Raw genomic sequence first — 15,097 nt, 5'->3', positions numbered from 1 at the left:
TCCAGAATTTTTTTTTTTTTTTTTTTTTAAACAGATTTTATGTTAACCCATAAAGGTTAACAGCATAAATTAATATACGTATATATAACAAACATTTGAATAATACCTAAATCAATGTGTTGTATCTCAAATATTAAATCAGGGTACTCAAGTCTATTTTGAATGTTTTGTATACATTAGTAGGACTGCTGTTTGATTGAATAATTTAATTGCATTAAAGGATTAAAATTTTAACCAAAATTAACTACATATTTGCAATTTATCAAACTTCTTTCAATCATATGAATATTTTTCTATAACACAAAAATAACTCAGGGATTCATTTCTAATCAAGTTTTAATAATCTCTTGCCTATGCATTAAAAAAAAAAAATTCAGTTAGTTTATTGAGCAGTTTTGTGCAACAGAAACAATGACCACCAAACACAAATATTTGAAAATTCTAAGGATGTTACTTAAAGCTTGTTGCTTATTAAATGAAAATGATTTGATGAGCAGGTTCATTTTTCCTCACAAATAATCTATTACAAACTAATTTTATTATTTGTACTTTTGTATTTAATATTTTTGTCCCCGTGACCCTGTGTTCGGATTCAGCGGGTTGGAAAATGGATGGATGGATGGATGGATATTTTTGTTCAGTATATTCTCACATATATGGTGACATTTGTTTAGGGTTATTCTTGGTAAATTAATAAAAATATTCACTGATGAGAATTTGTTGGTAATAGATTACTCGTGTGGAATAACCACCTGCTCCTCAAATCATTTTTATAATGTCAACTCTATATTACATTAATGGGTGCTTGTTATTAGTTGCTTATGAGGTGATGTTATAGTTGGGCCAAATAAGCAAAAAAAGAGTGTGCTAATGAAGTCAAATAAAAAGAGTATTAAAAAAAATATGAATCGATGTAGAATGCCATGTTGGAAAGAATTGTGTGGAGGGACAAATGAACTATAAAAGATTCAAGGATGTAGCAAAAGCAATTTGGAACAAGAACTGTGTTATGCAATTGGTTGAGTGTTTTTTTTTTTTTTTTTTAATATAAAGACAGGAAAATGCGTTCAACAATGCATGCCAATCAACCTTACGCATATGCAATCACAATGCTGCAAAACTCCATTGGCCGATAGAGCCGTCTATCCCTCAACACTTCGAGGCCCCACCACCTGCATTCACGAGTATCTGGCTGTACTCCATAACAGAGAGAACAGGATAATCCATATCATTATAATGCTTCTCTTCTGTACTCTAGGGGGTCCAGGAAAATTATAAAGCACCATAGTCTGGATGAGTAGCCACTAACACCTGGTACATGTAATGACACGATTGCAGCTGCAACGAAGAGTACATATAAAACATTGAGGGTCTGTCAGTTATCTTGGCAACAAGCCAAGATCATGTCTGTCAAAGTTACTTTACCTCTAAATAAACTAATCAATGGTAAATCCAGGCCACTGAAACACAATGTTTGCCATTGCCAGACACATATTGGATGACTTGTGCATTAATGGAATGTAATTGCTTATGGTTAACAAAAGCAGTTTACTCACTACAATTATTACACAGTGAGAGCAGTAAAGAGTTCTGATTAAATTAGGAGAATCACAGAATTCTGGAAATTGCCTTTTTATGTTGGCAATTTTTTTTGTATGTACACCCACACCATGCAAAAACTGGATGTAGTGCCTTGCCATTTGTTTAATGGCTTCTAGCACAGTAGGCATGATGGAGTGAAGCTTGGCTGAAATATGGTTGGACCCGTTTGCCAGTTACCAGAAAAACAACAGATAAGCTATATAAACTGACAAATAACCAAAAAAGCATTATTTTTACTTAACACTATAATTACCAGAGCCTACGAAAAAACTCGTATATCCGGCCCACCTTAAATCGCTTCTTAAAACCGTTCTCACCTCTCCGCCAGCGTCTTTTGTCATCTAAATGTACTGATAAAGACAAGCTGCCAGCAGCCGGCTATTCCATCCCCCCAACGACTTAGAACGTAAACAGCCTTTTCCTAGCTCTTGCCTTGATTGATTAGCTGGGAGTGAAGTGGAGTTTTAGAGCAGAAATAATAAGATTGTTATTTGAAACACACACATTTCATATGTGTTGCATTTCTACAGTAATCTGTGTAAACACATTGTTAAAACAGAAACGTGTTATATATTCTAGTAGCAATTGACAAAATGTAGGCATAAACTATATAATGTATGAAGCCTGAAGTCCAAATATCAAAGAAACACTTTCACAAAAGGTACAAAAAAAAGCCACCGCCAAAAAAACCCGCCTTAGTGTGAACATTGACATGAATTAGCTATCATTGCTTCCGTGGCACAACAGTATCAGTCGCTGACTGGGAATCAGAAGGTCATGAGTTCGATCCTGCACAACTCCCATTTGAGAAGTGTTCTTATTTTCACTATTTTAGAATAAAAAGATACATTTGATTTCAGTCTCTAACAGCTGGTGTAATTTATGATATTTGTAAAGGTTAGCTTTATTTTTTTAAAATTCACTTTTCATTGTCTCAGTCGCGTTCAGGATCCATCCCTACCGCCCCCCACCTGACACTGCTGTTTTCACATAAAGACGCTCTATAGTTCTGCAGTGTATCACGATACATACGACCGCGTGTTTTTTTCCCCCAATATTGACAGTCCCCACGTGTTGCTGTATGCTGTTTCTTTTGTACTCCAGGACATGCAGAGGAAAGCATAGTAAAGAGCAGTAACTTCAGCGCTATATGTTGATGTAAAAGTATAACAAAACAAGTGCACTTTTATTCAAGACTATAACCGAAGAAAAAAGAAAGCAAGTTACAGTAGGTGGAATGCTAAGAACTGCTGATTTCCATTCTGTGCTATATAACTGTTAACATTTGAATCTGATGATTGCATATAGCGCTGTCTTATTCAGTGTGCGCAAGAACATGCAGGTGGCCAGTTGCTGAGTGCTACAATGCACTTCTGTTGATTAATTCATGTTTTTTTACTTAGAGTCAGAACAGGAGCTTGTTCAGCTTATTCAGCTTCTGATCTGACTCAAACAGCGCCAGTATAACTTCACACCCAACCTGACGCTGTTCGTTTTCAAATAATATTGCATTACTTCGACGATGTTTTCTGATTGGTACTATTCGCGTCATAAAATGATTTCTTCAAAACGTCACATATATTTGTCTCTTTCTTTTTTTAAAATGTGCGTTGTAGCACTCAGCAACTGGCCACCTGCATGTTCTTGCGCACACTGAATAAGACAGCGCTATATGCAATCATCAGATTCAAATGTTAAGTTATATAGCACAGAATGGAAATCAGCAGTTCTTAGCATTCCACCTATTGTAACTTGCTTTCTTTTTTCTTCGGTTATAGTCTTGAATAAAAGTGCACTTGTTTTGTTATACATTTACATCAACATATAGCGCTGAAGTTACTGCTCTTTACTATGCTTTCCTCTGCATGTCCTGGAGTACAAAAGAAACAGCATACGGCAACATGTGGGGACTGGCAATATTGGGGGAAAAAAACACGCGGTCGTATGTATCGTGATACACTGCAGAACTATAGAGCGTCTTTATGTGAAAACAGCAGTGTCAGGTGGGGGGCGGTAGGGATGGATCCTGAACGCGACTGAGACAATGAAAAGTGAATTTTAAAAAATAAAGCTAACCTTTACAAATATCATAAATTACACCAGCTGTTAGAGACTGAAATCAAATGTATCTTTTTATTCTAAAATAGTGAAAACAAGAACACTTCTCAAATGGGAGTTGTGCAGGATCGAACTCATGACCTTCTGATTCCCAGTCAGCGACTGATACTGTTGCGCCACAGAAGCAGTGATAGTTAAGTCATGTCAATGTTTCACACTAAGGCGGGTTTTTTTGGCGGTGGCTTTTTTTTGTACCTTTTGTGAAAGTATTTCTTTGATATTTGGACTTCAGGCTTCATACATTATATAGTTTATCCCTACATTTTGTCAATTGCTACTAGAATATATAACACGTTTCTGTTTTAACAATGTGTTTACACAGATTACTGTAGAAATGCAACACATATGAAATGTGTGTGTTTCAAATAACAATCTTATTATTTCTGCTCTAAAACTCCACTTCACTCCCAGCTAATCAATCAAGGCAAGAGCTGGGAAAAGCCTGTTTACGTTCTAAGTCGTTGGGAGGGATGGAATAGCCGGCTGCTGGCAGCTTGTCTTTATCAGTACATTTAGATGACAAAAGACGCTGGCGGAGAGGTGAGAAAGGTTTTAAGACGCGATTTAAGGTGGGCCGGATATACGAGTTTTTTCGTAGGGTCTGGTAATTCTAGTGTTAAAGGCTGATTCTTCAGAGCTCAATAAAAAGAGCAGAGATTTTTTTTTGTGTGCCATGCGATGAATGTCTTGACATTTTTTTGTTTGGTTGGTTTTCATCTTACATTATTGCAGACTGTGTGCAATTTTTGTGGAACTTTTTTTTTTTAATAAATACAGATTTTGATTTGTTACATCTGCTGTGTTTGCCTCCCTTATGTCCCCTGAGTTCCTGCTAGAACTCATGGTAAATACACTGGGGAATGACAAATGGGTTTGTGGATTTAAAAAAAAAACAACAAAATTTATTTGTAAATACTACCAGCATATTTAACATTAATAAGATTTGATGTTTATTAATTCCCTTAAGAATTAATTAGCAAGCAGAAAATATAGAATTCAGATAACAAAACAGTTTTAACACAATACCTACTTCCAGTGTGAAAAATGCATAAATGATCATTTCATTTTAGCTTTCATTGTGTTTGGTATTCCAGCATAACATGGTAACCATAAATAATTGCATGGGTTAAACCTGAAATGTTTCAATTTAATTCTGCTCAGTTATTATTATTTTTTTTTTTTTTAACACTCTCAGGGAAAATACAAGCATACATTGTACAAATTACTTAGTACACATAAAAATGCAGATTTGTTTAGACATACAGGAAAAGAATGTTGTTGAAACTGATTAACAAACAAACAATATCTGCCCAGTAATTAATTGTTGAACTATGACCAGTTGACAGCTGGAGAGGCAAACAATCTCCAGTCAGTAGAATCCCTAGTGAAAATAAACCTTTGGGGGTGTCCATAGTCAACTGTAAAAGAGAAAGTGATTCAAGCCACTGAATATTTGACAACTGCATTAACAAAGAAATTGAAGGAAGAGGTTTTAGATTTTCGTGCACAAAAGTAAATGTATAATACAGTGCGGCTCAAAACATTACATGAATAGGTGATGTAGTTGTCAGATAAAACTAAGTGTTTTCTATATGCTCCAAGTGAGGATATTTATAACTTCTGCTTGAAAAGAAGTGTGCACCTTCATTAGTCCACCTATGCTAGATTTTTATATGCTTATTGCTATACATCAACAGAAAGGAAATAAAACTGGATTTTACTCACTTTCCAAGCTAGTTTAAGTGATGCAACAAGAGCATTTAAACATAAAAGGCTATGATACATTATAAGAATGTCACTTCCAAATTTATTACAGAACAGTAACACATTAAACAAGCTAAAAATTACAAAATTAATGCATGCTTGCAATTATTAAATACAAAGACCGACACATTCATAAAATACATTTAAAAAAGGCAAAGGTATTGTTTATTCTGTATTGAGAAAAAAAAAAAAAAAAAAAAAAAAAGATACTTGAAAGCTTACATACCTCATCATCCTGCAGCAAAACCTTTTTTTGCTTTGGGAAGCATGAAACACCATTCTTGTCTCCTTTAAGACTTGTGGATTTTTTTCTTATTTTGGATTGTGTACGCTGCTTTCTGGAGCTTGTAATTTTAGTTCTTGAAGTACAAAATTTGAGCTGTGTGGCACTATCCTTCTTTCGCTTCTTACTAGGTACAAAATATACTTTGTCACCTTTGACTCTTATGCTTTCTTTTAGCCTTAATGTCTCAGCTGCTTCACCAAGAGGCTCTTCTTCAATACCAACTTCTGCACGGACATGTGGATTCAGTCTTGGTCTCCCATTAACATAAACAAATGAATATTTTGCCATGCGCTCTTCTACACTCATACCTAAAGCTTCCTTTGCTTGAGAAATACCAAAATCCCACTGCACACGCAATTTAGCTGGTATCGGTTTAAGAATCTAAAAAGGAAAAACAACCAAGAAAACCTTTAGTTTTCATTACATTTAAATAAATGACATATTTTCTTACATTTTGATTAAAAACATTAAGCTCTGGTATGTATATCATTTCTATTAAACCTATAGACAAATAGGTGATTTTAAGGAGAACTATACATATAAATATTAGCTACATAAACTGAGTTCAAGGTTGGTGTCATTTTTGACATTACTAGTCTATTCTTGTTTTTTTGTATTTGAAAGACTTTGAACAAAACTACTGTGAAAATGTCCGCACTATTATTACTATGGGGCCTTGATAGAAGTTGCACGATAAAATACAGCAGGGAAAACCATCCTCCTAGAAAGGAAAGAGGATGAGGCTTCTGGTTTACAAGTGCTCATGCACAGTGTTACAACATATGCACCTGTTTTAGGCTTGTCACAGATTATTATTCCACAGCTGCTTTTAACAGGTTATCTGTTGCAGCTAGCCATTCACTCTTGTTTTTATCTGAATGTTAATTTATAATCCTTTAACTCTTCCTTTATGGTAGCTTCAGTTCTGCAGGTTTGTCTTTAAGCCTGTGGGAGCAAGTCTGTGTTTCCCACAAACAGAATGTTTCAGTGTGCAGCAACAAAATTACATAAAAAATGAAAATCCATAACCAGTTTCCCATTCTTTGCTTAATTCTTTTTTGAAATTCATGCCATTAAAACTGCATGTGTGCATAGGGCAATCTAGTTGCTAACAATCTTAACTGGAATACAAATACAAAAAAATTATTTTCTAAATGCAACCAGCGCTTATTTCTCCTCCATAAACTCAAATTATTTATAGTAGACAAGGACCTCATGTTGTCCTTCTATCGTAGTATGATCCAGTCCGTGATCACTTTCAGTTTCATTGCCTGGTTTAATAGTCTGACAAACCAAAACTCAAAAAAGCTCCAGCAGATTACGAAGTATGCAGCTAAAGTTATTGGGGCTGATGTAGATGATTTGACTAGTGTGTGTAAGAGGGCAATGCTAAAGAAACTGGAAATCATCTCAACTGATGACAGACATCCATTACATGTAGAACTAAACTTCAGTAAATCAGGAAGGATAGTTGCTTTGAAAACCCACACAAATCGCTCCAGAAACTCCTTTCTTCCTAGTTCCATTCGACTTTTCAATAAGAAATATCGGAGATAATGTTTAAGGTTTTGATATATATCCTGTTACCTTTTTTTTTTTTTTTTGGGTATAAATATGTTTTATCTAACTGCCTTACCTTAACCTTTCTTATTTCTATTTGTCTGTTTTATTTCATTCTGTCTGTTACCTGTTATTAGATGCAACTGAGAAGGCAAATTTCATGTTTTCCTGTGTAAACATTACTAAATAAAGAAACCTAACCTAACCTAAGTAGATGACTACTGCCTTCCTATATTCAGCAGACTTCATGGTAACCAATAAGCAAACAATTAAGTGATATTTGCACTACTGCTCCACCCCCATATTTTAATTTCTTCAGAGACAAACAGATAGCCATTAAGTGCCAAAGCAGTGGCATATAAAAATCGAACCAGACTCTCTTAAAATATTTTAAAAGAAGAGAAAGATAAGCCAGCATTCTGAGGTATCATATGCCTGTAAGGGTGGTTTAATTCATTAAAACAAACAGAGGCAGCTATTTTTATTGAATTCATTTGTTACAGATTTTCTATAGCTGTAACTTTAAAGGGATGTTTCACTTCCTATTTATTTTGTTTAGAGTTCCATATAAAATCAATTTAACACTATATGGTATTTAAACATCCAGTATATATTTTATCCTGTCGTTCACTAAATGATTATATAGACACCGATTTGATAAATTTCCTTGAGATTCCCTTGCACTGATAAACCTGTCAAGCTAATTATTCACTCTTGTGCAGACCCTCAAACAAGTGATTTGTTCAGCTAAATATCATGAATGTTCTTTGGACAACAGATGAATGCAGATGTCCCTGCACACTACCTTAACAACCCACGTCCCATTTTCCAAACCAGTTGTTATACCTGAAGGATTGTTGATGAGCAAGCAATATTAGGATTAGCCTATCAACAAAAATAATTGATAAATGCTAATATATACTTTTAGTAAGAGCTGTAGAGCTTTTTTTTTATTTATTTTTTTTAATATAAATACACTTTACTACCCTGTTAGTCTTTCTCCAAGGCACCTTGGATTCACCTTGGAAAGTCTGCCCCAAGATCCCACCAAACACACAGATGTGTACAAGGTCACCTCTTGAAAGGAGGGTATGTCTACCGGGTTGAGGATATATATATATTATATATATATATTTTTTTTTTTTTTTTTTTTTTTTTTTTTTTTTGAGTGTTCCTTCCACTGCTTGACAATATTGCCACAAAAAGTTAGCACATCTTCATCACTCCTTCCTCTTCTGAGATGTCAAATAGTTTAAGAACTGTTAGTGTGTTAACTCTCTTTCTTATTCTTCTGAAAGGAGGAGATGCCATTTGTTCATACATAAGACAAGTCAAAACCTGAATATTTCCATTCAGCCACTGGCAGACTGTAATAGTGGAGGAAACAGAATATGAAAGACTGGAAGATTATTTTATGTAATGAAAAAAATCAAACTACCAGATGTAACAGAAAGAGCAAGTTGTGAATATTTTGAAAAACTGCCTAAATCATTAGAAGTTCAGATATTTAAAAACAGAAAGCAATTTGTAATATAAAGAACATTTTAGCAAAAAACGGCTAAAAAATAATAAATATTAAAATGGTATAAAAAAAGTAGAAAAATAATGCTTGCTCATAAATACGGTAATCAATTTTAGAACAGTTAAAAAAAATCTTAATTGCTAAAGATGAAAAAAAAATGTAATATTGCCTCAAACAAAAAAATGTAACCAATTCCAATTTGGAAGAAATTCTTTTAGAACAAATTACAGGTAAACATACACATATTTTTGTTCTGAGGAGACAAGCAAGAACGAACTTCATTGTACTTACTTACACATGGCAAACTTTACATTATTTCATATATGCTTAATTAGGTTCAGGAATGCAGACAGCCAGGGCACATTCAGAAGCACTGAGCACAAGGTAGGAAACAACCCTGGAGAGGGCATAAATCCATCAAGGGTCTACCCACGCTCACCTTAAATTGAAATATATTCTGTCTACATGTCTGAGGATATGGGAGAGACATCGGAGCACTGATAGGAATATCTACATTGACAAAGGAGAACTTGCAGTCTCCATGCAGCTCTCAACTGGATGATGATTTGAAGTCTAAACTCTGCAACTGCAAAGTGGCACCACTACCTTATTAGATAAGCTTTCGGATTTAAAAAAAAAAAAAAAAAAAAAACCCTCACTCTTACTTTTGCAGCTGTCTGCTCAAATGAACTTTAACAACCCCTCTCACATAAAAGAGAAACCAAAACACACAGAAGGCATTTTTTCATTACAGCTATTAGGAGTGGACAATATACCAGTTGATCTGGTACACCAGTGGTTAGAATATTCAAAAAAAACATTTTACCAGCATGCTACACATTACTGGAAAACTTGGAAATGCAGTTAAACGTTCAACACAAAATTTATATGTGCAAAAATAAAAATGCAAATGTGATTTTTCTGTCAGTGTACAAGTGAGATCTACCTACTATGAAGTCTATTTGAGTATCAGGGTTGACAAGCATTTTAATTGATAAAAGTGTGCACAATTAATTAGTAGTACATGTGTTACTTGTTAATAATGTATTTCAGAAAAAGTATGTAGAAATACATTATGCTGGTATCTAAACCAACAGTCAGAATGTTCAATTGTTTCACAATATGCATTTTTGGCCATATGGTCCACACCTAACAGCTATATAAAGAAAAAGTATCGCTGCCTTGTAAGGCGAAACATGTGAAGAGTTTTTGGCAAACACAAAGAAACTCTCTGAATTCATCTGGGCATCTAGAGAAGGGTTCTTCACTTTTTTGTACAGATAACTAGCTTCAGTGTGATATGCTGGGGCTCTTTCAATAGCTTATGGGGTAAAGACGAGCCCATCAAATTCATATGAAAACTCACTACAACAGGTTGACAAAGAAACTGTCCTATAAAGAATTCATTGTAACTTGTGATGGAAAGTCTAGATGCCTTAGAAAGCCAATCCTCCAGTTTATAAAGCTGATAGACTGGACTTCAGAAATCAGACTGGATAATGTCCTGCACTTCACTTTGACACGAAAATCAGATGGGCACCCCCTCTAGCTCACAGTATAAAGGCTCTATTACGCAATTTCTGCAGCATAGTGTACAAACAGAAAAAAAAGCGTACAAACAGTAAGTAAACAAATGATTTTATGCATCATCTTTAAAAAAAATAAAATAAAAAATAAAAATCCCTAATGTCAATGGGGGAGACTGAAGAATACCATCGGAGTTTAGCTTTTTGAAGTCCATTGCATTGTTTAACACACACATCAAGAATCAATTCTTGTTACCATCATTGTGTATATCAGTGAAGGGGAGTGGGACTTTAAACTGAGAAGTTTATACTAGAAAAAAAAAAATAAACATGCTCTTCTTTAAATAGTTTAATCATCACATTAGATGGTGTATTGGTGGAAGGTCCATAGGTACCGATACATGGGAAGATGGAAAATATAATTTGTCACAAGAATATTAAAGCCACAAATATTGTCACTTTTGGCAAACAAAAATTTATGGAATTTTCGGGAGCTGTTACTGAAATAAATGAGAATCAAATGAATACATTTTAATATAAAATAATTACATATGAATACAAGTTAATTATTCTGTCAGTGACGTGCCTTTTCATAGGAGACATTTTCAGGTGCCCTACATTTCAGAAGTTCCATTCTAATCCTATTTTATATTTACTAATTACCTTAACCCATAGTGCCTATGATCCTAGGTTTTACAGTGCTGTGAAAAAATAGACCCTTTCCCGATATCTTCTAGAATTCTATATTTGTCAGAACATATGGCTTCAGGTCTTGAGATAAAATGTAATACTGCAAACAGGAAATCAGAGTAAGTATATAAGATCATGTCTAAATTGCTACTTAGATATTCACATCTGCCTATCAACAAATACTCGAGAAGCAAGCATCATTTGAATCCAGTAAAAGCAATTGAGGCTCTGATGATAACCCTGCATATGAAACTCAAAACAATACGCTCTCTCCATAACCAGAAAAAGTTATCTACTTCACTGATAGTAGCTATCCAACAAAAACTTTAATAGGTTGTTACTGAGTGACATATGTAGAGAGAGGTGTGTGTGTATATATATAAATAAATAAATAAATAAAATTTAAATATGTTACATAGTGACATTCAAAGTAACAGCAGTGATTGGAGTCTTTTCAAATGTTCAGTTTACTTTCAAATTTAGATCAACATTTAAATGCTTCTAGAGTTCAGTCGTATTTGTCATTGGAGATGGTCTCCTAGTGCTTTTAGTCATTCAGCAATGAAAAGTACTTCTGCTGTAAATATACAGTATATAATCAAATGCAAATTTCCCCCTTGGGACAAATTAAGTTTTAACTAAACTAATCTAAGCAATTGCCACTACTATACTATGTCTTCTACCCAAAACAGCATTAGGTTATAAAGCGCAAGCGACTTAAACCGGCAGTACTATGAAACTGTACAGTACATTAGCAACAAAAAACAAATATAAAAATATGAACGTACCTTTTTCTTTTCACTCTTTGATGTGCCCTGCTTAGCACTCTCTTGGCATAAATCTTCATATTGTTCCTCTCCTTTGAAGGGAATGATACTCTTCTCAAAAATATAAGCTCTTTCGGGTGCACTACCAAAAAACTGAAGATGATACTGCACAGACGTTCTGCTGTTGAGTCCTAAAACAAAATAACATGAGCTTAAAAATCAGAAATGCTTAAAACTTGTATTATATGCAAATTGCTCATATACAGTAAATTAATCTGAAAATATCCACTTCAGTTTTAAATGATTTTGAACATTTAGTTTTTAATCCTAGTCCTTTTCATAAATGGAACCTACCTGAATAATTAGGGCATGCATAAAAAAAGCTGGAATTAACCATTGAAAAAACAACTCTAATTTTGTAGTTCAAGATCTAAAGCAGAACAAAGATAAAATCGGCATGCAAAATATTGCAAAACATGCTGATATTGATGCAAGTGAAACCAATCATAAAAGAATCAAACAGTTATGTTCATAGCTGCTTTATGTTTTATTTTTAAGCAGTTTACTTCCTAACGTTTGAGATCCAAAAAATGTCTTGAAAACACATGGTTCCCAAAATAATGGATTTGCTATTGAAGCCAAAAATATCTAGTCTAGGCTACATACTTCTATATAAGAAACATCACCTGGATGCACTAGGACACATCATCAGTGATGTAACCCGAGGTCATCGGGCGTTTCGGGTCTTGCAACATCATACACCCTCGCTCAGGCGACACAGCCGGGGTTGATCAATCCCCAGCTTGTATCCCAGTAGCGATTCACGGATCAGCCCTCTTCATCCAAAGCCACCTTGAGGCTTTCTCTGCGGCTTCACTTGCGGATTTAATAGCCCTCTTCTTGGCCGCTCCTGTTATGCCCAACCGTGTGAGGACTCTGCAGAGTGGGCACCCTGCAAATCCTCTGCAGCCAATTTCTATGGGCTCAGAGTACCCTCCAGCCTCTAACCCTGCACTCCTCCACCAGCTCCTGGTACTTTGCACGTTTCTTCTCGTTAGCTTCCACAATACGCTTTTCCGGGGTACTGTCAGTTCCAGCATGATCAGCTGTTTTGAGGCCTCTGATGTAATGATCATGTCTGGCCGGACTGTTATGATTTGCTGCGGGAACTTTATTTGGTTTCCCAAGTCAGCCTGCAGCTGCCAGTCAGAGGCTGTGTGGAAGAGGCCTGTTATTACTGCCTTTGCCTGGGATTGCTCTCCCGCTTTAACGAAGATACAGTGGTGTGAAAAACTATTTGCCCCCTTCCTGATTTCTTATTCTTTTGCATGTTTGTCACACAAAATGTTTCTGATCATCAAACACATTTAACCATTAGTCAAATATAACACAAGTAAACACAAAATGCAGTTTGTAAATGGTGGTTTTTATTATTTAGGGAGAAAAAAAAATCCAAACCTACATGGCCCTGTGTGAAAAAGTAATTGCCCCCTGAACCTAATAACTGGTTGGGCCACCCTTAGCAGCAATAACTGCAATCAAGCATTTGCGATAACTTGCAATGAGTCTTTTTACAGCGCTCTGGAGGAATTTTGGCCCACTCATCTTTGCAAAATTGTTGTAATTCAGCTTTATTTGAGGGTTTTCTAGCATGAACCGCCTTTTTAAGGTCATGCCATAGCATCTCAATTGGATTCAGGTCAGGACTTTGACTAGGCCACTCCAAAGTCTTCATTTTGTTTTTCTTCAGCCATTCAGAGGTGGATTTGCTGGTGTGTTTTTGGGTCATTGTCCTGTTGCAGCACCCAAGATCGCTTCAGCTTGAGTTGACGAACAGATGGCCGGACATTCTCCTTCACGATTTTTTGGTAGACATTAGAATTCATGGTTCCATCTATCACAGCAAGCCTTCCAGGTCCTGAAGCAGCAAAACAACCCCAGACCATCACACTACCACCACCATATTTTACTGTTGGTATGATGTTCTTTTTCTGAAATGCTGTGTTTCTTTTACGCCAGATGTAACAGGACATTTGCCTTCCAAAAAGTTCAACTTTTGACTCATCAGTCCACAAGGTATTTTCCCAAAAGTCTTGGCAATCATTGAGATGTTTCTTAGCAAAATTGAGACGAGCCCTAATGTTCTTTTTGCTTAACAGTGGTTTGCGTCTTGGAAATCTGCCATGCAGGCCGTTTTTTGCCCAGTCTTTTTCTTATGGTGGAGTCGTGAACACTGACCTTAATTGAGGCAAGTGAGGCCTGCAGTTCTTTAGACGTTGTCCTGGGGTCTTTTGTGACCTCTCGGATGAGTCGTCTCTGCGCTCTTGGGGTAATTTTGGTCGGCCGGCCACTCCTGGGAAGGTTCACCACTGTTCCATGTTTTTGCCATTTGTGGATAATGGCTCTCACTGTGGTTCGCTGGAGTCCCAAAGCTTTAGAAATGGCTTTATAACCTTTACCAGACTGATAGATCTCAATTACTTCTGTTCTCATTTGTTCCTGAATTTCTTTGGATCTTGGCATGATGTCTAGCTTTTGAGGTGCTTTTGGTCTACTTCTCTGTGTCAGGCAGCTCCTATTTAAGTGATTTCTTGATTGAAACAGGTGTGGCAGTAATCAGGCCTGGGGGTGGCTATGGAAATTGACCTCAGGTGTGATACACCACAGTTAGGTTATTTTTTAACAAGGGGGCAATTACTTTTTCACACAGGGCCATGTAGGTTTGGATTTTTTTTCTCCCTAAATAATAAAAACCATCATTTAAAAACTGCATTTTGTGTTTACTTGTGTTATATTTGACTAATGGTTAAATGTGTTTGATGATCAGAAACATTTTGTGTGACAAACATGCAAAAGAATAAGAAATCAGGAAGGGGGCAAATAGTTTTTCACACCACTGTAACTGCCTTCTTTGGGCAATGGAGGAGTTTGCTTGTCTTGATGGCTGCAGCCAAGCTTTCAGCAACTTCCTTGAGCACCTTGTTATGGCGCCACCGGTAGCGGCCGTCTGCCAGTGCCTTAGGGCAGCTGCTGAGTAGATATTCTAGAGAGCCTCTTCCTGAACAAAGTGGGCAGGATGGTGTCTCACTCTTTCCCCAGACATGGAGGTTTGCTGGGCTTGGCAGGGCATCGTAGACCACCTGCACCAGGAACCAGACACGAAAGAAATCTCCCTGCATAATGTCCGACCAGGTGATCCTTCACTGGAGAGAACTCTCCCACCTTGTCCACACACCCTATTGCCGGAGTCCTACTGCCCTGC

At 36.1% G+C, this 15,097-nt stretch overlaps 1 protein-coding gene across 3 annotated transcripts in view; it reads right to left on the bottom strand.

The window, feature by feature from the left end:
* The window catches only part of nsd2 (nuclear receptor binding SET domain protein 2), a 144,457-nt gene that overhangs the window by 83,745 nt on the left and 45,615 nt on the right, over positions 1-15,097 (bottom strand). For all 3 annotated transcript variants that reach the window (XR_003716225.2, XM_028801627.2, XM_028801626.2), the window contains exons 4-5: positions 11,857-12,026; positions 5,711-6,151 (exon numbers count right to left, since the gene is read on the bottom strand). Coding sequence is in view for 2 of the 3 variants with exons in the window: in XM_028801627.2 (XP_028657460.2) it covers positions 5,711-6,151; positions 11,857-12,026 (611 nt within the window). In the remaining variant the exon portion in view is untranslated. The remainder of the gene's footprint in view (positions 1-5,710; positions 6,152-11,856; positions 12,027-15,097) is intronic.

The sequence above is a fragment of the Erpetoichthys calabaricus genome, chromosome 5 (genome assembly GCF_900747795.2).
Source record: "Erpetoichthys calabaricus chromosome 5, fErpCal1.3, whole genome shotgun sequence".
Lineage (NCBI taxonomy): Eukaryota > Metazoa > Chordata > Cladistia > Polypteriformes > Polypteridae > Erpetoichthys > Erpetoichthys calabaricus.
This window is presented reverse-complemented; position numbering and strand designations above follow the sequence as displayed.